The sequence below is a fragment of the Osmia lignaria genome, chromosome 5 (genome assembly GCF_051020975.1).
Source record: "Osmia lignaria lignaria isolate PbOS001 chromosome 5, iyOsmLign1, whole genome shotgun sequence".
Classification (NCBI taxonomy): domain Eukaryota; kingdom Metazoa; phylum Arthropoda; class Insecta; order Hymenoptera; family Megachilidae; genus Osmia; species Osmia lignaria.
Genome location: NC_135036.1, coordinates 10,638,849 through 10,659,521, shown reverse-complemented (window position 1 = coordinate 10,659,521; position 20,673 = coordinate 10,638,849). Strand labels below are relative to the sequence as shown.

At 30.8% G+C, this 20,673-nt stretch overlaps 4 protein-coding genes across 13 annotated transcripts; 2 read left to right on the top strand and 2 right to left on the bottom strand.

Moving 5' to 3' along the window:
• Window positions 1-427: 427 nt before the first annotated feature.
• On the bottom strand, window positions 428-2,218 carry Lrr47 (Leucine-rich repeat 47). Its single transcript, XM_034325424.2, has 4 exons — window positions 1,845-2,218; window positions 1,255-1,785; window positions 896-1,185; window positions 428-803 (listed from the first exon to the last, which is right to left on the bottom strand). Exons 1-4 carry the CDS (start codon window positions 2,010-2,012, stop codon window positions 572-574), a joined length of 1,221 nt encoding a protein of 406 aa, XP_034181315.1. The 5' UTR covers window positions 2,013-2,218; the 3' UTR covers window positions 428-571.
• Window positions 2,219-2,273: 55 nt separating this feature from the next.
• Dnmt1a (DNA methyltransferase 1a) lies at window positions 2,274-7,148 on the top strand. Its single transcript, XM_034325404.2, has 6 exons — window positions 2,274-2,585; window positions 2,661-3,151; window positions 3,228-6,225; window positions 6,295-6,461; window positions 6,528-6,768; window positions 6,840-7,148. Exons 2-6 carry the CDS (start codon window positions 2,667-2,669, stop codon window positions 7,146-7,148), a joined length of 4,200 nt encoding a protein of 1,399 aa, XP_034181295.2. The 5' UTR covers window positions 2,274-2,585; window positions 2,661-2,666.
• Window positions 7,149-8,013: 865 nt separating this feature from the next.
• Window positions 8,014-10,749, top strand: nst (phosphoglucomutase 3-like protein nst). Its single transcript, XM_034325412.2, has 7 exons — window positions 8,014-8,153; window positions 8,221-8,291; window positions 8,362-8,939; window positions 9,004-9,285; window positions 9,362-9,519; window positions 9,599-9,907; window positions 9,985-10,749. The coding sequence occupies exons 1-7, from the start codon at window positions 8,059-8,061 to the stop codon at window positions 10,121-10,123; spliced, it is 1,632 nt and encodes a 543-aa protein (XP_034181303.1). The 5' UTR covers window positions 8,014-8,058; the 3' UTR covers window positions 10,124-10,749.
• Window positions 10,750-10,892: 143 nt separating this feature from the next.
• Window positions 10,893-20,367, bottom strand: LOC117604876 (uncharacterized). 10 transcript variants are annotated; one of them, XR_004581518.2, is made up of 10 exons: window positions 20,211-20,367; window positions 19,662-19,728; window positions 18,679-18,702; window positions 17,760-18,102; window positions 17,110-17,424; window positions 16,802-17,021; window positions 16,226-16,480; window positions 16,090-16,146; window positions 11,891-12,754; window positions 10,893-11,048 (listed from the first exon to the last, which is right to left on the bottom strand). XR_004581518.2 is itself a non-coding variant. In XM_034325418.2 (10 exons), exons 4-10 carry the CDS (start codon window positions 18,697-18,699, stop codon window positions 14,245-14,247), a joined length of 1,251 nt encoding a protein of 416 aa, XP_034181309.1. In that variant the 5' UTR covers window positions 18,700-18,702; window positions 19,557-19,605; window positions 19,662-19,728; window positions 20,211-20,357; the 3' UTR covers window positions 13,382-14,244. The 10 variants fall into 10 exon arrangements, 9 of the variants coding, with proteins under 9 accessions (XP_034181310.1, XP_034181309.1, XP_034181306.1 ...); XM_034325418.2 differs by lacking the exons at window positions 10,893-11,048; window positions 11,891-12,754 and adding exons at window positions 13,382-14,284; window positions 19,557-19,605 and having other exon boundaries at window positions 20,211-20,357; XM_034325419.2 differs by lacking the exon at window positions 11,891-12,754.
• Window positions 20,368-20,673: the final 306 nt, after the last annotated feature.

The following is a 20,673-nucleotide window of genomic DNA, read 5'->3' as shown; positions in this document are numbered from 1 at the left end:
TCAAAGTAAAGTAAATACGTTTAAGTATGTTGGATTCTAAAAAATGAAATAACTTCATATTTTTGAAATGTTTAATAAAAAGTAGAAACCTTATGAAAACGACAATTATGCATTTGCAAATGTTATAAATTTTGTAAGTTGTAGTTAGAATCACGGTATATCTACAAGATTTTTACCATCAAAGTATGACAGTGCTGTGAAAAATTTTAGCTATTAATTATACCTGTTATGTACAAAATTATTAAAATGATAACAACTTTATCGATTATTAAGTATTACTATGTGATGATAGCTCATATTTTAATTAAGAAGATTATTAAATATGTATGTATGTGTGATGTATTTACATGCGTATGATCTATCATGCAAGAAAAATTTGTCTACCTTGAGTGTAAACTACAAAAACTTACGAATGATTAAATAATTAGTGAAATTAAAACCTGCGTATTTTTCTTTATCCCTTAAAATGATAAAATTAATTTTTTTCCAGGTTTATTTGAAAATAAATTATTATACATATACTTATAAAACATTTTTATAAAAGATAGAATTAAATTCTTAAAAAAGTATTTTAATACCGTACTTTTGCATAACAACTTTCACATTTGATTGTACAAAAATAACAATCAAACTGTACTGTACTATTTTCTGATGATTTTACACTATTAGCTATAGTACTTAAATTATACTCAACAAATTTTCTTATATAATATTGGAAACAAGGGTTACCACAGACACAATACTTTGCTTCATTTAAATACCTTACCAACGTGAATGGAATTATACTTGCATCATATGGACACCTATAAAAGTACAACAAATTTAATCATTTCTCCATCAATCGGAAAACGTTAAAAAATAGAAAATGAAATAGCTATTCATAAATCACACAAACCCCGTTTTAAGGAATTCTCTGGCTCCAAATTCAAGTAAACTTGGTACACTTGTTCTGCATGTGAAATACAAATCTATTTTTTGAAATTTATTTTCTGAAACGTCTAATAAAATGAGCCTTAGATTTTTCATGCTTCCAGGCAAATAATTTAAATTATTTTTTGATACATCTAAATATTTTAAGCTAGATAATTTTCCAATACTTTGTGGTAAATATGATAACATATTTTTGCTGGCCTTAAAATTGACTAAACCATGAAGTTTTCCAATTTGTTCTGGTAATATTATTAACTGCAAAATAAAAAATAAAAGTATGTACTCATAAGATTATATTCACATATTAAATATGTTTCAACTTACCGAATTATCACTTATGTCTAATAATTTTAAATTAGTTTTAATAGCAGTTTGCTCCAACCACGTCCATTTCAATGCTTTATTGAGACGATTTTGTGATAGAATAAGTTCTTGTAAGTGCTCTAAAGCACCTAATTCTGTTGGTATAGATGAAATTTGATTATTGGACAAATCTAAAACTCTTAAGCTTTGTAGTCTTAAAATTTGTCTATCAAATGATTTTCTATTTAATCCTGTTAAATGTAATTCTTTAGTTGTTCTTGGAAAGCCTTCCAGAGTTGGATATTCTGATGGTTTGTTAACTACAACTTTGGTCTTTGGAATGGAAGTTACATCTTTTGGATTTAAATTTGAAATAGTAAGAACTGATGGATCTGCTTTCTTAGATATTACAAGCTTTAAAATATGAATAAAACTCTTCAACTGAATTGTATCAGACTGAATAATTAAATCATGAGGAGGTTCTATCATTCGAATTGTAGCTTTTCCATCATTAATAAATTTTGTAAATATTTGATCTATGTTGCCATCAATCTGAAACAAATAAAAAAAATTAGAATGGAATAATAAAAAACATGTTCTGATATTTTTACCTTATATTTAGTACCCTGTTTATTCTGTAATGTTTGCCAAAGAATATGTAAGCCTGTACTTTTTACTGAATGTCTTCCAATTACTAAAATGGAACGCTGTGGCTTTCTTCTTATTACATTTGTTGTAGATAATCTGTTATTAACTTCTACGGTGCATTGAAGTTTCATGTTAAATTGCTATATATATTTCTTCTTTCAAAGAAGGAGTACAAACAAATGATTCTTTTGCAGATCAAATGTAAGCGCTATTTAAATATGTGAATATATAAATTTTACATAAAATATAGCAAACTGACTTAACCTATAATATCTGCATTTTAAATATCTTCTTGTTTTGAATTTTCTGTATTTGTATTATTAATATGTTTTAAAGTATCAAGTAATAGAAACATTCATCACCAACTATGATTTTCTTTAAATAAAACAATTATAAAACAATTTAACATTCCCCTGAGATTTGAATATAATTAATTTGGTAACAGTGAAGGCGGGAAAACATAGGAAAACAGTAAAGGTTCTTTGAACAGAATAAGCGTTGTTTACAATTTACAATGTTCAAATATTAAATTACGTTATGTAGACTGATTAAATGTAAGAATATATTATCGTAAATAACACAGTTGTGTTGTTTTAAATGATTAGTATTAGTGTCTTATACATGAATCTGAACTCCAAACACAACATCTATGAAGCACATGAGTTCTATCAATTTTTAACAATTAATTATAAATTTATAAACATGTAAGTAAAAATTGTATTATATATAATAAATGTAAAAAAATACTTTAACGTTTTAATTTAATTGTTAAAAATTAGATCACAATGAAACCTAGTACATCTAAAGCTAATAAACATGGATTATCTATAATTGATATGTTCTCTAAACAAGTTGCTAAAAGAAAGCGGATGAGCATTGATGGAAATAATGAAGAACATTTACAAAACTGTCAAGATGTCAAAGGTGAAGATAATTTATTAAATACAACTGAACAGGATAAAGAAAATAACAATCCACAGACAAGTCAAGAACATGCAGATGAACATCAGGAAAAAAAAATTAAGACTGAAAACAACAATACAGATATATTAAAATTTCAAATTAGAAAGACAAATAATATATTTCCTGGTAAATGTGAATACTGTCGTCAAAAATTAAATGATGAAATAAAATTTTATCCTGGACATCCAAATGGTGCTGTAGATGAAGAAATTGCTTTGATTGATTCAAGATTATGTTTATTTAATGGAAATGAATCTTTTATACATGAAAGTGACGAACACCCTCAAAATAAATTAACTTATTTTAGGTAAAATTTCTTAATTTTGTATAATTTGTCAAAAGAATTTATGCATAACTATATATTTATGCTGTATGAATTTCAGTGTTTATGATAAAAATGGCCATTTATGTCCTTTTGATGCTGGATTAATAGAGAAAAATGTACTGTTATATTTTTCTGGATATATGAAAGCCATTTATGAAGAAGATTCATCCCCTGAGGGTGGAGTACCAGCCAAAGATATGGGTCCAATAAATGAGTGGTATGTTTCTGGTTTTGATGGAGGAGAATTAGCCCTTATAGGTTTCAATACTGCATTTGGTGAATACATTTTAATGGAACCATCCGAAGCCTATGCTCCTTTTATGGATGTAGTTAAAGAAAAAATATACATGAGCAAATTGGTTATTGAATTTCTCTTAGATGAAATTAGTCCAAGCTATGAAGATTTACTCAATAAACTTCAAACAATTGTACCACCAAAAGGTACGACAAAATTCACAGAGGATTCTTTATTGAGACATGCACAGTTTATATGTGATCAAGTATTATCATTTGATAATTCTGCCGGTTCTGATGATGTCCTTTTTATTACAACTCCTTGTATGCGAGCATTAGCAAATCTCGCGGGTGTTACGTTAGGAAAAAGAGCAGCTCTTCGTCGAACACAACGTCGAGAACAGAAAATTAAAACACCTGGTTGGACGAAGGCGACCACAACGCAATTAGTTAGCAATACGTTTGAAAATATTTTTGCTGATCAATTAAGTAAACAGGATGATAAAATGAAGATGGGACCTAAAAGACAAAGATGCGGTATATGTGAAAATTGTCAGCAACCCGATTGTGGTCTTTGTAGTTCTTGTAAAGATATGATCAAATTCGGAGGAACTGGAAGAGGCAAGCAGGCTTGCATTAAAAGAAGATGCCCAAACATGGCCATACAGGAAGCAGATGATTCTGATTTAGAAAATGAAGACGAGTATGAAGCTCTACTGGAAAGCAAGAAAATTGAGGAACAAGAAAACAGAAAAACAGTTTTTAAAGAATTCAAAAAAGATATTATATGGACTGGAGATCAAATTGCTGCTGATAATTTAAAAACATTCTATAAGTCTGTTACAGTGGGTGATGAGAGAATAGAAATAAATGATTGTGTACTTGTAGAACCAAGAAATCCAGCAATTCCATTACACGTTGCCAAAGTCGTTTACATGTGGGAGAACAAAAATGGTTTGAAACAATTTCATGCTAATTGGTTTCACAGAGGAACTGATACTATTCTTGGGGAAACATCAGACCCTATAGAATTATTTTTGAGCGACGATTGTGATGATGTCCCCTTCAAAGCTGTTAAGACAAAATGTACTGTTCATTTTAAAAAACCACCAGAAAATTGGGCTGAAATAGGTAATACAAATTTAAGTCTCGATGATGAAATAAAAGACGTGGATGGTAGAACATTTTTTTATCAAAAACGTTACACGCCTGAAACGGCCAGATTCGAAGATCCTTCAATCGATCCAGAATGTCCTCGTAAAGAAACTATTCATCGATTTTGTCCTGCTTGTGCTCGTTTAAGAGCATTACAGCAGTTCAATACACCGAAGGTGTATGAGTTAATAGAAGAAAAAAATAGCAAAGAAGTTGTTTATGGAGTAGTGAAGTACAAGGGAGAAGAATACAGAGTTGGTACAGCTGTATTTTTACAACCAGAAGCTTACAAATTTAAACATAAAATTACATTTCAAGATACCATGAAGCCAAAAAAGAAAAATGTTGATGAAGATATATATCCGGAATTTTATAGAAAGTATTCTGATCATGTGAAGGGTTCAAATTTAGATACTCCTAAACCATTTTGCTTGGGCTACATAAATACAATATACGCTAGTACAAATGATATGATAGTTTCACCTGCTGAGATTAATATCAAAGTAAACAAATTATATAGACCAGAAAACACGCACAGAGATGTTTCATTAATGGAACAAGTTGATTTAAATATGGTTTATTGGAGCGATGAAATATGTAATATTAAATTCGCTGAAGTTGTTGGCAAATGTTATCTTGTTTATTCTGTTAATTTAAATCAATCCATTGATGAATGGACTGCTTCTGGACCAAATCGTTTTTACTTTAACGAAGCTTATAATGTACAAGAAAAATCATTTGATGAACCACCATATCATGCTATCGGTATTGGTAAATGTGGTAAAAGTAAAGGTAACTTGAAACTTAAAGGTAAAAAGACTGAGGAAAATAAGAAGAAAATATTCGCTAATCAACCAATCGAATATAAGACTATATTCAGAAAATTAAAAACGTTGGATGTGTTTGCTGGTTGTGGTGGATTATCCGAAGGTTTACATCAAGCTGATGTAGCTGAAAATCTTTGGGCCATAGAAAAAGAAGAACCAGCCGCGTATGCGTACCGTTTAAATAATCCTAATACAACAGTATTTACAGAAGATTGTAATACATTACTGCAAAAAGTAATGAACGGTGATACGACAAACGAAATTGGTCAAAAACTTCCTCAAAAAGGTCAAGTTGAATTGTTATGCGGTGGTCCACCGTGTCAGGGTTTTAGTGGAATGAATCGTTTCAATTCACGACAATATTCTTTGTTCAAAAACTCCCTTGTTGTTTCTTATTTAGCGTACTGTGATTACTATAGGCCTAAGTTTTTTATCATGGAAAATGTTCGAAATTTTGTATCTTTCAAGAAAAGTATGGTTTTGAAATTGACATTAAGATGTTTAATTCGCATGGGTTACCAATGTACATTTGGTATTCTTCAAGCTGGAAATTATGGTGTACCTCAAACTAGAAGAAGAATGATCATTTTGGCTGCTGCACCTGGACAAATGTTACCAAAATATCCAGAACCTACACACGTATTTAGTAAACGTGCCTGTCAATTAAGTGTATTAGTAGATAATAAAAAATATAGTTCAAATTGTAGTTGGAAAGAGTCAGCACCATTAAGAACGATCACAGTCAAAGATGCAATGTATGATTTACCAGAAATAAAAAATGGATGGAATAAAGAAGAAATGCCGTATAATAGTGAACCATTATCACATTTCCAAAGAAAGGTAATGAAATATTTTTAATTTAGAAATACATAAATCCTATGTTTTACATATCAGTTTTATATTTTTTAGATGAGAGGTAAACAGTATCAACCTGTCTTAAAAGATCATATATGTAAAGAAATGGCGCCTCTTGTGGAAGCTAGAATGGCTCATATTCCAATTGCTAGTGGTTCAGATTGGCGTGATTTACCAAATATAGCTGTGAGATTAAACGATGGCACTTATTCGAAGAAATTGTATGTATCTGCCTTTCAATTATACCACTGTTACTACAATTTGTACATATTTAATTTTCATTTAAGGGAATATACTTATGATGATAAAAAAGCTGGAAGAAGTTCTACAGGGGCATATCGAGGAGTGTGTAGTTGTTGCATTGGAAAATCGTGTGACCCTACAGATAGACAATTTAATACTTTAATTCCATGGTGTTTACCACACACAGGAAATCGTCACAATCATTGGTCGGGATTGTACGGAAGATTAGAATGGAATGGATTTTTTAGTACAACTATTACAAACCCTGAGCCCATGGGAAAACAGGTACTTCAGTTAGTAAACTGTTAGAAAGAATACTTTGAGAGAGCAGATAAGAAATTTATGTAATTTTCTAGGGGCGTGTATTACATCCAGTAGAAACTCGTGTGGTAAGTGTACGAGAATGTGCTAGATCTCAAGGATTTCCTGATTCGTTTCGTTTTTATGGCAATATACTTGATAAACATCGACAAGTTGGAAATGCAGTTCCACCTCCTCTTGGTGCAGCTATTGGCCACGAAATAAGGAAATGTGTACAAAATGATGAAACAATAAGCGAAACTAATGTAGATGCACAATTGAATAACAATTGCATTAAATCTGATACACCTACTGAAAGTTTTAAATTAGAAATAAATGGTGAAAATTCCAAAAATACATTTTAAAAAGAGGAGAGATGATGAGAGGTAAAGTATTGAAAGATTCGGCTGATATATTTGTATTTTATTATTACTGCAGTCATATATATTTATTGTTTTTATCTCTATAGTTTTGGTTTTCTTGTTTTTAATATTATTTTCAATTTAATATTAATGCTATGTAGTAAATGTATAAGTAGCGCTAATTATTTAAAATTTTATGTTATTTATTTCTGTTCTGAATTATGTTGTTGATTTTATTTTTTTATAAATATGGTTAATTTTATTTTTAATAAATGTGAATGAATAAGTAATTATGTGTTTGTGCTTACTGATAAGAATACCTGAATGAATCTTAAGGCATTCTTTTCCATAATTCATATTATTAATGTAGGTATTGAAATAAAGATAAAGCAATTTTCACTAAACAATACAAACATAGCAATAAAAGAAGTTACAAAAAAATTCATTTTTTTAATCTGATAAAAGGAGAAAGATAAATACTATATACAATCTGATAAAAGTATCATTGTAGTTGGTCTGTAATGTATACTGGATAAAAATTTATAATAAAAACTACTATATACATAGTAGTACATATCAAGAACCGAACAAACTATTATAATAAAGAGTTTTATAATAAGAAGTAATATATTTTAAGTAAAAAACAATAACTTTAAGAAACTTTGAAAATAAGGTTAAGTAACATTATCTTCACTATTTGTAAATATTAAATTCTATTTCTAATATTTTACAAGCAATTTTATTGCAATTTAATAAAATGTTCTCAGAAATGATGATATTCTATTTTAGTATTTCTTTGTGAAAATACACTTTCTCTTTCACTCCAGCAATCAATCCATATGGTAAATGTAACAGGTGTTACTGCATACGTGAAATTAAATTTTATGTTTCAAGAATAAAAATACAATAAACAATGGAATCTTCTCAGTTAGATAATATTTCTAATACGAAATATATTAAAGGGGATAACGACTATATTCAATATGGAACAGCTGGTTTTAGAACAAAGTAAGTCTCTTACTCCTATCTTTTAATAATAAATAGTATTTATAAACATTTATTAATTCTATTTTAGGGCAAATGTTCTTGAACATGTGATGTATAGAATGGGACTTCTAGCAGTATTAAGGTCTAAAATTAAAAAAGGTGAGTTAAAATATAGAATTATACAACACTGTACTCATATTATTATCTAATAAAAAGGATTCTTTTATAGCTGCAGTTGGTTTAATGATTACTGCAAGTCACAACATTGGATCTGATAATGGTGTGAAACTTATAGACCCAGCTGGTGAAATGTTAGAAGCATCTTGGGAACATATAGCTACTAATTTAGCTAATGTTGATGATTCAGAATTACCTTCTATGCTACAGCAGATTTTAAAAGAACAGCATATTGATATGTCTGTAAATGCAACTGTAATAACTGGTAGAGATACTAGAGAAAGTGGTCCATTACTACTACAAGCTGCTATTGCAGGAATTCAAGCCTTAAATGGAACTCTAAATGATTTTGGAATAGTTACAACTCCTCAGTTGCATTATATTGTTGTATGCACAAATACTCATGGCAGTTATGGCAATCCTACACTACATGGCTACTATGTAAAATTATCAGAAGGATTTAAGTACATAAGACAAAGTGAGATTAATAATGGACAGTACGTCGCAGAATTGTCATTAGATGCTGCTAATGGTGTTGGTGGTATTGCAGCAAAAGAATTTCAAAGTTACTTAGAAACAACACTCAAAATTAATATATACAACAATGGAAATGGAGAATTAAATCACATGGTATAATTTTAACTTTCAACTTACTTGAATATATTCTTAAATAATTTCAAATAATTTATTTTAGTGTGGAGCTGATTACGTTAAAGTACAACAAGCACCACCAGCAAATTTTCCTTTGAAAACAAATGTTAGATGCGTGTCCATAGATGGTGACGCAGATAGAGTAATTTATTTTTATTTGGATGAAAACAATAAATTCCATCTGATGGATGGTGACCGAATAGCAACGCTTATTGCCCAATATTTGAAAGAACTTTTACAAGAAAGTAATTTGTCATTTCAACTTGGCTTAGTACAAACCGCATATGCCAATGGTGGTTCCACTAATTACATTTCAAATGTATTGGTGCGTTAATTTTCTGAAAATAGTATAAGTATTATATCACAAGGAAAATTTATATTTTTTGTATTATATTTTTTAGCAAATTCCAGTTGTCTGTGTATCAACTGGCATTAAACATCTGCATAAGAAAGCATTAGAATTTGATATAGGAGTGTATTTTGAAGCAAACGGTCATGGAACAGTAATTTTTAAAGATACTGTGGTTCAAGCGATTAAAAATGCTGCTACAAATCCTCAGTAAGTTTTGTCTAACTCTACTGAGTAGAACAAGATATAAAAAAAATGTACAATATAAATATATACTGTAATTTTGTAGCTTGTCTACGACTGAAAAAATGACTGCTTCCAAACTGATGAATATAATTGATGTGATAAATCAAACGGTTGGGGATGCTTTTAGCGACATGTTACTAGTAGAAACAATTTTACACGCAAAAGGTTGGAGTATTATAGATTGGGAAAGAAGTTACGATGACTTGCCTAATAAGCAACTAAAAGTAAAAATTATTGATAAAAATGTTATAACAACAAGTGACGCAGAAAGACTATGCGTAACTCCTACAGGATTACAAAAGGAAATCGATAAAGTTGTATCACGGTACAATAAAGGTCGATCTTTCTTAAGGTAATTATTATCATATATCATATATTTAATAGCATGTAGAAAGTATAAAAAAAATATTTAAAAATGTATACTTTTAGGCCCTCGGGTACCGAAGATGTGGTACGGGTATATGCAGAATGTGAAAATGAAAATGATCTTAAGAAATTAATTGTAGATGTGGCATCATTAGTCTACAAACTTGCAGGAGGTGTTGGGCCCGAGCCTAAACTTTCATAACGACAGACATATTCCTACGGCGAAGTTATTGAACACCAACTAAACTGCAATGAAAATATAAAAGTTTACATAAATCATAATAAAACATTTATAGATTTTGAAACAATATTTAATACAGTAGCATTATTATTTTATGCATTTTATTTTGAACATATTTTAGTATTATTTTGAAAATTTGTACTCTTTATACATTTATAAAAAGTTCATTACTATGTTAAATATATAATGCTTGTATTAAATATCAAAGAATCCTGTAAAAATTTATGTAATAGAATTAGTAAGTTAACAAGACCCGGGTTATAAGCCACATCACTGAAATATTGAATATTTTCAATTTAATAATGCATGGAAAAAATATTTATTACATAGATTTTCTTTCTTTACAAGTTTAGGACCAGTATAACAATAGATACATTAGGTGTGCAATGTAGACATCAGTTTGAAGTTTTCTTTTTTTTAAACTTTCATTAAGCCTCAGATAGTGGTTTCGAATTAACAGAGACTGATTTTTGTTTATCTTATGTACAATGGTTTACTATTTCTTTGTGTAAGAAATATTAAACTGACGATCTAGATTTACAAGGTAAATTACCACTATCCGAGGGTTGACAATAAAATAATACTGACTGCTTACATTCACGTATCAAACAGTGATGTGTATCAGAACGAAATATAAAATACTTCAGAAAATAATAATGATCGTTGTTCCTTACATCTTTAATACACCTGAACAAAAAGAGAAATTCTTTTTTCTCTTCTTTTCCCGCAACTTTCTTCTTTTTAACGTCGTTGCAAACATTCCTGTTGATGGAATAAATCCACGGACCTGAGTATACAGGAAGAGACTCCATGGTATTATTAGGACCCATACTTCCAATCTGAGTTCATCTCATTGTCCTCACTGAGTCGTCATCCCGCTTGTAATCTATCAAAAATATTGTATTATTTGGTGCACAGTGGATTTTCAAAGCCCGTAACAGAGACGAGCATAGATATTTCTTGTGAAATCTTAAGACTAAAGAAAAATTTGATGCTTCGATATTCACATGAAGAAACTGTACTCCCATTAATTTACTCCTAATTCCATCCCCGTTACATTCTGTCGCAAGTGTCAATTTGTATCGTTTAATGTCTAGTATTAGCGCCTGTAAAAATGAATTTAATATTATTCAGTTTCTGATAGTATAATCAATGGTAACTAAAATGTATGTATGAACAACGGTACACAAGTTACAAGAATAACATTACAGCAACAAACAGTTCATCCATAAAGATAATCTTCTGATTAATTGAAAAATATACTTAAAGTAATTTTAAAATGCAGTGTATCAGTTTGAAAAACAACAAGTTTGTCGACATTAATAATCTAGTGGAACAAAGTAACTGTACTTTAAATTATTCAACTGTAGCGCCTTTAAATGAAACGTTTTTGATAAATAAAAAAAAAAGAGCAAAATTGGTCATTTAGTAGGAGATGGAATTAGAATTAACGCGTGTTAAATGCTGAAAACATTCGCCATCGCAGCACGTTCGCAACGGTAATATCACAATCGACGATTGTATTAACATTTTATCTATTTTTTATTTTTTTTCTCGTAGTTCCGTGCATTTTCAGCGTTCGCAATATGATTGATAATAGACACAATGCGCGTAAGAGAGCGCATTCTGTTATTTATTATCTTTTCTTTGATATATATATATGTATATATAAATATTTCTATTTTGCTTTAATGAGCAAAGAGTAAAGGGCGCACGCGTTAAACATACCTTCTGTTTAAATTCAAAGCACCGCCAGCTTTGAGCGCAAACGCAATTTGTAGCACGTTATCCGCATATCGAAGCTTGCATTATTCACCAGTGGTCGCATCTACGGGCCACACGCATAGGTAAGCGACTTGATATCGTCTCTTCGTATAATCTGACGTTGATATGCCACCAGGATTCGAAGTGAGCTGCGCTTACGCGGGTTCGTCGCACAATTCAAGATTACGCTGTTCTAAGTACAAGTCATTGTAGATTTCTCCATCAACTTCCAAATGAAGTTCTGCATTTACACTTGTATTTTCATAACAAAGTACCTTTCGTACATTCAATAGAACTTTTCTCTTTTTAAACATACCAAATTAATACAAATGATCGAGATCAGAACGTATGGTTCAGTATTATACTATTAACTTTCTTACAGAGGGTAGGAGATTCGAATTGACAAAGAAACATTTGTTGTACATGGAGATTTCTATAATAGGAACATTAAAATTTATGATGTACGGACGCTGTGGACCGAATACATTCAGCAAAGTAAACACTAAATATTCCAACGTTATATTTAAAAACTTAAGAAATTATTTGGTAACATTGTTTCTTATCGTTAACTCTTTGCACAGTGATTTTCTTAAGAAATATTTGAACTGTAATTTATACAAACTGAGATAGATTTGAAGTGCAATGAGTTAAGAATAAATGAATTATTATAAATACACATACAGAGTGTCCCAATGATAATCGAGTGGAAACACTTTGTACACATGTTTATGGTGGAAACTATAGTAGACGCATGTACGATATCTTGGTCCACAGCGAGCGTTTTGAAAACTTCACTTCTGTATCCCTGTCTGATCTAACTGTTCGACTCTGAAAAATGAAAAGCAATTTCAGTAAAAGATATAATGGATGTATGTAGAGAAGAAAAAACATATTGTCAAACGATTGATCTCGATCATAGATATTCTATGTAATTATATTAGCTTAATTTCTATAATAATGTTGCAATGCAAAACATCATTGAGATAATAATAATTTGTGTACCACAAATGGAACGCTCGCCAAACATTCCTAGTTGGTTCGCTGTAGAACGAGAAAAAAACGATACCGCGCGATTGATATACCATTTCTTTCACTTTATATCATCTTCCATATTAGATTTATTTCTTCGACGATCCCCTTCTATCGGCTAGCCCAGCTTCGCACGTTTCAACGAAGAGAAGATTTAGTAGAAAGTTTGCTTGAAAAGCATAAACAAACGTATAATCAATGCACGAAACGAAAGAGTATAAAGAAAAAAAGAAAAATTAAAAATAAAGATAGATCCTCAATGGTACAACACGTGGAACACATCTAAATAATGATAAAGGTTTCTTTTGTTACCAAAAATATAACAGTACACTTCTGAAACATTTCAATCCAACAGAGACTTAAAGATATGTACGTTTGAATTTTATTTTTCATTCCGTCAAGGTACATTGATAACTCTTCTGCAAACACGTTTCTTTGCTTTATTAATGAACATTTAAAACATTATCCAAGTTCTTACGTGTAAAAAAAGATTATACAGCATGTATTAGGTTTTGTTGTTTTTTTTTTATTTTTGTTTAATATCCTAAGTTCACCATCATCTTGCTGATCTAAATATTTTATGTATATATAAACTTATAACGAAATTATTTTATCCTAATTGTGTAATTATTATGTGACAATAAGATAGATAAAAAGATAATTGTTCAACCCGTTAACCCTTTTCTAATCGGGTTGTTTCTGTTTTTTAGCGCTACGAGAAACAAGAGAGAGAGAGAGAGAGAGATTTAGAGAAAAACATAAGAAATATATCAAGAAAACACTACGAAACTGAAATTGCAAAACAAAATGAATATCCGCTATTTGCTGGAAAAATAAAATGAACGACACTATAAAATCCCTTGATTCCATCTTAGAATAGTATTTGTTTTCTGTTCGTTTGTCTCTTGTTTGTTTCACATCAATCGGGGGATTCGATCTTCTTCTTTGCTCTTCGTCAATGTTGTGTTCATTATTTTTATTATTACTCATATTTGATGCTTCTTATTTCTTACCGTGGCTTAAGTTAAGCGTTAAACGTTATCGTATCTCTATCGTATCTATCATTATACATAGTATATATCGTATGTAATGGTATATGGACTCTGTATGTCGGACACAGGGCAGTTCCTAGGTATTCGATTCCGTAAGCCGAATGACCACCACACTAAAGAGGCTTTTTTTTTGTATTTTTCGTTTTTTGTATTTTTTTTTTTTTGTTTTTTGTTTTTTTGTTTGTTTGTTTAAGGGTGCCTTTCGCATGCGCTTTAGTATTTTGCTTTAGTACGCTTTTAGTACCTCGGTGGCATCGCGTCTGCCGGACCTGGGAAGCTAAAAGGTCAAAAAATGAAAAATCGCAGTATTAATTCCATCTAATCGCCTTGCGGCGAAACAAAATGCTGGAAAGTATAAGATGTAACACTGGTACGCGCGAATTTTCGACAATTATTCGTATCTTTTCAATCATACGACGATGTACGGAAACCTGATTCGTTTTTTTTTTTTTTTCGGTTCTCATTCTCGCAACGAATGCATAACACACATTTACCGAATGATATACAACTTACAGACCTGGGGAATGAGATTCTATGAAAATTCTTTAGTGAAGAAAATTGAAAGAATAGAGAGAAATCAAATTAGAAAAATTAAAGTAACTTTGAGAAAGTAGGAAAGAAGAAACAAAAAATTTTTTATCGTCGCCCTCGTAGATCTGTACTCAGCACTGTGCAGAGTCCAACTAAAGGGGTAACAAAGAAAACCCGCCAATTTATAATCCCCTATTGATAAACGCTTCTATTTAAGAAACGCCGTACACATGTGCCCAGGTCTGATAAGTTATCACATGTTTAAAGCTATTTTATCGCCGCATAAAAAGGCGTCATTCTCGCCATTTTCGCAAAACAGTTGATCGATAACGTTTAAATAACCGCGAACCACGATGCGTTTAGAGCGTGAAATTTCGGAATAAAATCGGCAAAATTGTCTTGCTACCTTGTTCGGTTGCAACATTTCTTGGCAAAGAGACGCGTGACAAATAAGAAACGCAAACGCAATTATCGTGGCGAACCGAGCTTCCTTTCTACGTACATATATGCATCTTGATTACGCATTGTTTCTTGTACAACGTTCATAAAAAAAAAAAAAAATAAGAAAAAAAAAATGAATTCTATTGAATTTCGTGCGTATATTGATATGCACGAATACCGACGGCGCAGTGTGTCGTAACGCATTATGGTTTATTTAACGTCGTCGTCGTTGTCATCGTTATCATCTGCCAAAATCATCGGCCGATTACTCGCAAATACCTTCTCGACGTGGACGCTGAATTTCGCGGACTTTTGGCGCAGAGTACATAAAAGAAGAGAGGTAGCATTTAAGAAAACTAATAAAAACGAACGTCCCCCATAAGAGTATATTAAAAAAAAAAAAAAAACCCAAATCTAAAGATGTAAATTCTTCATAAGGAAAAAAAAAGAAATTGAAAGGTTTACTATTCAGAGAACTGATTTTATACATACAAAGTAATTCAAATTCTTGATTTCAATATTAAATGCATCATCTGTAGACTACACTATTTAAAATTTAATTAAAAATAGTTAAAAACTTGTTGATAAAATATTTTCATGCTTCGATTCATCGATAAACTTTAGATTATTAGATGAAATTAAAAGAAAATCTAACGTATAAACATCAAAGTTTAATTTGAAACGAGAAATACACAACTACCTCTGTTCTCTTTCACACTCGACATTAGAAAAGTCGCAGAACGATTATCTTTGTATTTCGTCAACAATCAAGATCAACAGTGTGCCGTAGCATGCACAAATGTACGCTTTCGATGATCAAGAAAGGTTTTATTCCCCCCGCGCTAAGTGTCACACCTTATACTTTTACAGAAAATATATTTAAACCTAATTCGATCCGCATAAGAAACGTGAACACATTGAGGATCAGTGGTTTAACTGAATGTAATAACGTTGCGCAAAAAGAGCGTGGTCGCCTGATTAACGAACGATCATTATTCGCATTAATTAACATCGCTCTTCAACGCTGTGTAATAAGTGTCACTTTGAAAAACGCATTCGTGTGAAAAGTGTGATATGTTAAAATGTAATAGTAATGATAAGAAAACTTACCGTCCACCACTACGCGGAGGACCATATGCGTCTGGTCTGTCGTATCCTTCGGTATAACTAAAACAAAAATTCAATTTCTTTCATATTTCATCTTCTTATTTACAGTGATTGAAATAAATTTAATTCTCTAACTTACCCTCCACCAACAGGAGGATATCCACCACTGGGGACAGCACTGCCTGGTCTTCTACTAAACATATCTGCTTGTGGTCCTGGACCAGTACTGTAACTAGGTGCCCCAGTGCTGTAGCTGGGTCCTGTACTCATTGGCCTGTTAAACGGAGGCATATCATTAACAGGGGGACCATCCCTCCTGTCATAGGCCATCGTAGCTCCCTGACTTACCCCCCCGGGCCCACCCATCATATCCCCAGGCCCGCCCGGATAACCCCTGTGTCATACACAATTCGAATATATTAACTTATTTTCACTCTATCCTGTATAATGCACCAGAAAATCTTTCTCAAGCGTGATTAATCAAAGGTATATATGTAATATTGTATTTAAGAAATTATGAATTAGTTCAAGCATTACAGGTTAGAATAAAAATGAAGTTTCAATTCAGCATTTTTGTGTTTGAACTGTCATATAAGAGTTTTTTATTCTGATACCGCGTTTTTCAAATATGCACGTTATGTTAGTTTAAATTTAGAATACCGAAATTATTATCTTAAATCTTATATCCAATGTTGAAAAGCAAATAAAAGATTACCAGTGGCTTTCATCATATCCTACATCTGTGTACCCTGTGCCATACCCAGTAGTGGCAACCGCACCACCACCATTTCTCATAGGTCCTGTTGCAGTTCGATCATAATCATTTCTAGCTGTATAATCAACAGTGCGATTTGCACCAAAGTTATCAGTACGTCCATAATCCATTGGACCTGGTGCGCCACGACTAAAATCCCCAGTCATTCCACCTCCAACAACTGCAAACATAAACATTCTTATGTTAGAATGATTGTAAAGCGAACAGCTATAGTTAATAGCTATCGAGCTAAATGAAATAATAATTACCATAATCTGTTCTAGCTCCAAAATCTGCAGCGCGGCTATAGTCTGTTCGGCCGTAGTCAGCTGTTCCGGTAGGTCCGTATCCTCCAACTGCTCCGGTGGCTGGTCCGTATCCTCCTCCCATTCCAGGCGCTGTTGAAGTGTAGCCCATCGCCGCGCTACCCACGTTTTGCCCGTACGCTCCACGGTCGGTGTATCCGGTCCCGAAGTCAGCCCCACGTCCACTAAAGTCTCCAGCGCCACGATTGTAATCGGTGTACCCGGTTGCGACGCCACCTGCAGCAGATCCATCGTAACCAACGAGTTGGATCGGAAGAACTGCAAAGCATGCCGAGATATCCAATTGGTATTTTAGTCTGTATTAAAACACATAAATATATATTTTTAAGTTTTCCATTTTCTCATTGCACTTTATTGCATTATACTACATTATAATAAGTATATGCTATTATCACAGAACTTGTATCAACAACACTTTGTAATCGTAGAATAAAACAGATGATTTTCTTTTTCAAGAAAATCTTCATCGAATAATAACTGTACCTTTAAATAGCATATACTTAATATGTTAGAAATATTGAATGAATTTATAATTGATAATGAGAAAATGGTTTCATTAAAATGTAGTATGATAAAATGTAAGTTATACAAACCTCTTCTATCATTGTAAGGTCCAGGACGAGCGTCTCTACCACCGTCTCGTCCTCCTCTACCACCTCTCATTGGTCCACCTCTTCTGTCGCCATCCCTGCGTCCTCCTCCTCCTCCACGTGATTTGCCGGTAGACTGTTCCACATTGATTGTCGCCCCTTTGAAGTTGGAATTGTGAAGCGCTTTGATCGCTGCAGCCGCATCTTCCTCGCGCGCCATGTGGACAAACCCATACCGATTCATGACATCGCACTCAGTTACCTCACCAAAACGTAAAAATAATGCTCGCAACTCATCGTTGCGACAATTTTCTGGTAACCGACCCACAAATATTTTTGTTTTCCTCTGCAAAATTAAAATATCTAATTAGGAACGGTTCTACATTATATTTATTTACTTAATTATAACACATGCACATACATGTATATATATATATATATATATACACTTATATATAAAGTATATAATATATAGCTAAATATAAATTACAAAAAAAGTAGTTTTGTTGTATCTCTAAAACGATCATACTTCTATTATCATAAAAGCATGGTGTCTGTTAGAGATTTCATCTCGCTCAAAACTATTATCATTATTACAAGAATCATATGTTAATGATAATGTAATATCACCGAGCTTGTCAGCAACAATTACTAATCAACATCAACATTATAATTATCACGTTATTATGTATAACATTATAATTCTAAAATATAAAATAAGTAACTAAAGATTTGTATAAAACATACGAATTTGTACAAAAAAAAAAAAAAATATACATTTTACATACCCAGGAACATATCATATCATTTAACTAATGCTTTTTAGTAAAAAAATTAAATTTTGATACATAATAAATAAATAATGAAGTCATCAAATAATACCAAATGAAAATATACAAGTTACTATTAGCATTGTTCTTACCGGTTGATTAGATGAAACCATTTTCTGAAAATAAAAAAAGAATATTATTAATTGATATTCTGTAGTTATATTGCTTCACTTTTTAAATGATTCCACTTTGATATTAATGCTTATAATAATTATAACTAATATACATGTAACGCTTTGTACAATTCTTCCAATAATTTATAGAACATTTTGGAATCATTTATATCAATTAATATTATTTGTATTATAATTTTATACACAAACAAGATTACATTTTTGTTTGAATCAACTTTTTAAGCATGTAATTTTTGTAGTAAAATTTTTATGATTATTCTTGTTACAAAACTGTAAAACTTATGAAACTTTACTTTTTTTTAGTTTAATCATACAATAAGAATTCACAGTTATAATCACAATAATATTTTACACAAAATAAAACATTCAATATTAATATTGTATCTTACTAATATATATAACAGAACTAAACCATGCATTAAAAAAAAAACTTTTAAATGTTCTTTATAAACAATTTAAGATAAATAATGATAAAAAATAACTGAAGCGTTAGAAACAGGTGAACTATTAACTAAATATTGAAATGATGCTTACAAGTTGATTTATATCGGAACTAGAAATATCTTTGATTCAATTGATTCATAGTAAACAAATTTTTTAATAAATTAATTATAAATGTATTATAAAATACATTGTATAGTAATGCTAAGAAAATATGTTTTTAAATATAGAAAATTTATTGTACTTAAAAAAGTGAATTCCATCTTTCGATTTAACTGTAACATTAGTAATATCAATAAATACATATAGAATAATATTATGATAAGAAATGAATACTATAAAAAAGTAAATTATAAACATTTTTAAGTACTTATATATGCATTAAAAATTAATACCTTTGGAAGAAATGGTTACATGTAAGCATTAACATTTCCTTGAAATTTCCTGAAATGGAGAATCTACAGCATTTCAAGAATATTAAAAAAATGCATAAAACTTACATGATTATACATTATACGTAAAAATTCAGTGTTTTACGTTTTTACAATCACAAAAAAGAACAGGTGTCTGAAATTGCAAATAAAATAATTTTGTATTTTTTTTTCCAAATAAAACAAGATAAAAAAATTATTTTAATTTTATAAATTTTAAACTTAAACTGCTGAAAGAACTTAAGGGGAAAGCTATTTAGAAAATTTTGAATGGGTATTTTTTCCGGTAAACGCAGAAGACGCTTATATACTTTTTTTCAAGGCCATGAAAGTTATCACGTTTTTATCAATAAAAAAAGGGAATCAATTACATTTTTCTACTTAAACGTAATTATTATGACCGAAAGAAGTGAAATAATTTATTTTAAATCGAATTAGAAACAAAACAGAATAATATGGGAATATAATACAAAAGGATATCTAAAAACAACCGGCCCTTGGCGTGCCCTAGTAGTAATTGACGATATGCGAAATCTCTTTACCACACAAAATTGGACATTTCTTTTAGATCATTTCGGCCATCGAATATTTCACTACAAAAATTACGTTACTACTTACATGTGGCTGCGACGTTTTGGCAAAATTAAATTAAAGTAAAAAGGGACAAAACTTTCGTGACGCTAACAGCGAAACGAGATACGAAATGGCGTCAACGATTTCCACCTTGAACACTTTTGACGGAAAGCAATGTTTCATGTTATCTATTGCCACCTATAATAGATTGAACGACAAAAGTCACTAGATTATCTGCAAATAAGTCACATTTTCATGAATAAATACACATTTCTTCTGTTGAAAATATAAAAATTTTAATGCTTATCAACAAAGTATAGCATTATCATTATGTAATAAATGGATTGATATAAATAGTGTTTAAATTAAAAAAAAAATGAACTCACTGCAAAAAAGTAATGCTAACCAGGCACTTTGTATTATTTGTTACTATATATATAGTAACAAGATTTGAAAATATATCGTGTAATTTTAACCAATTGAAGAAATATTCTTTTTAATTAAACCA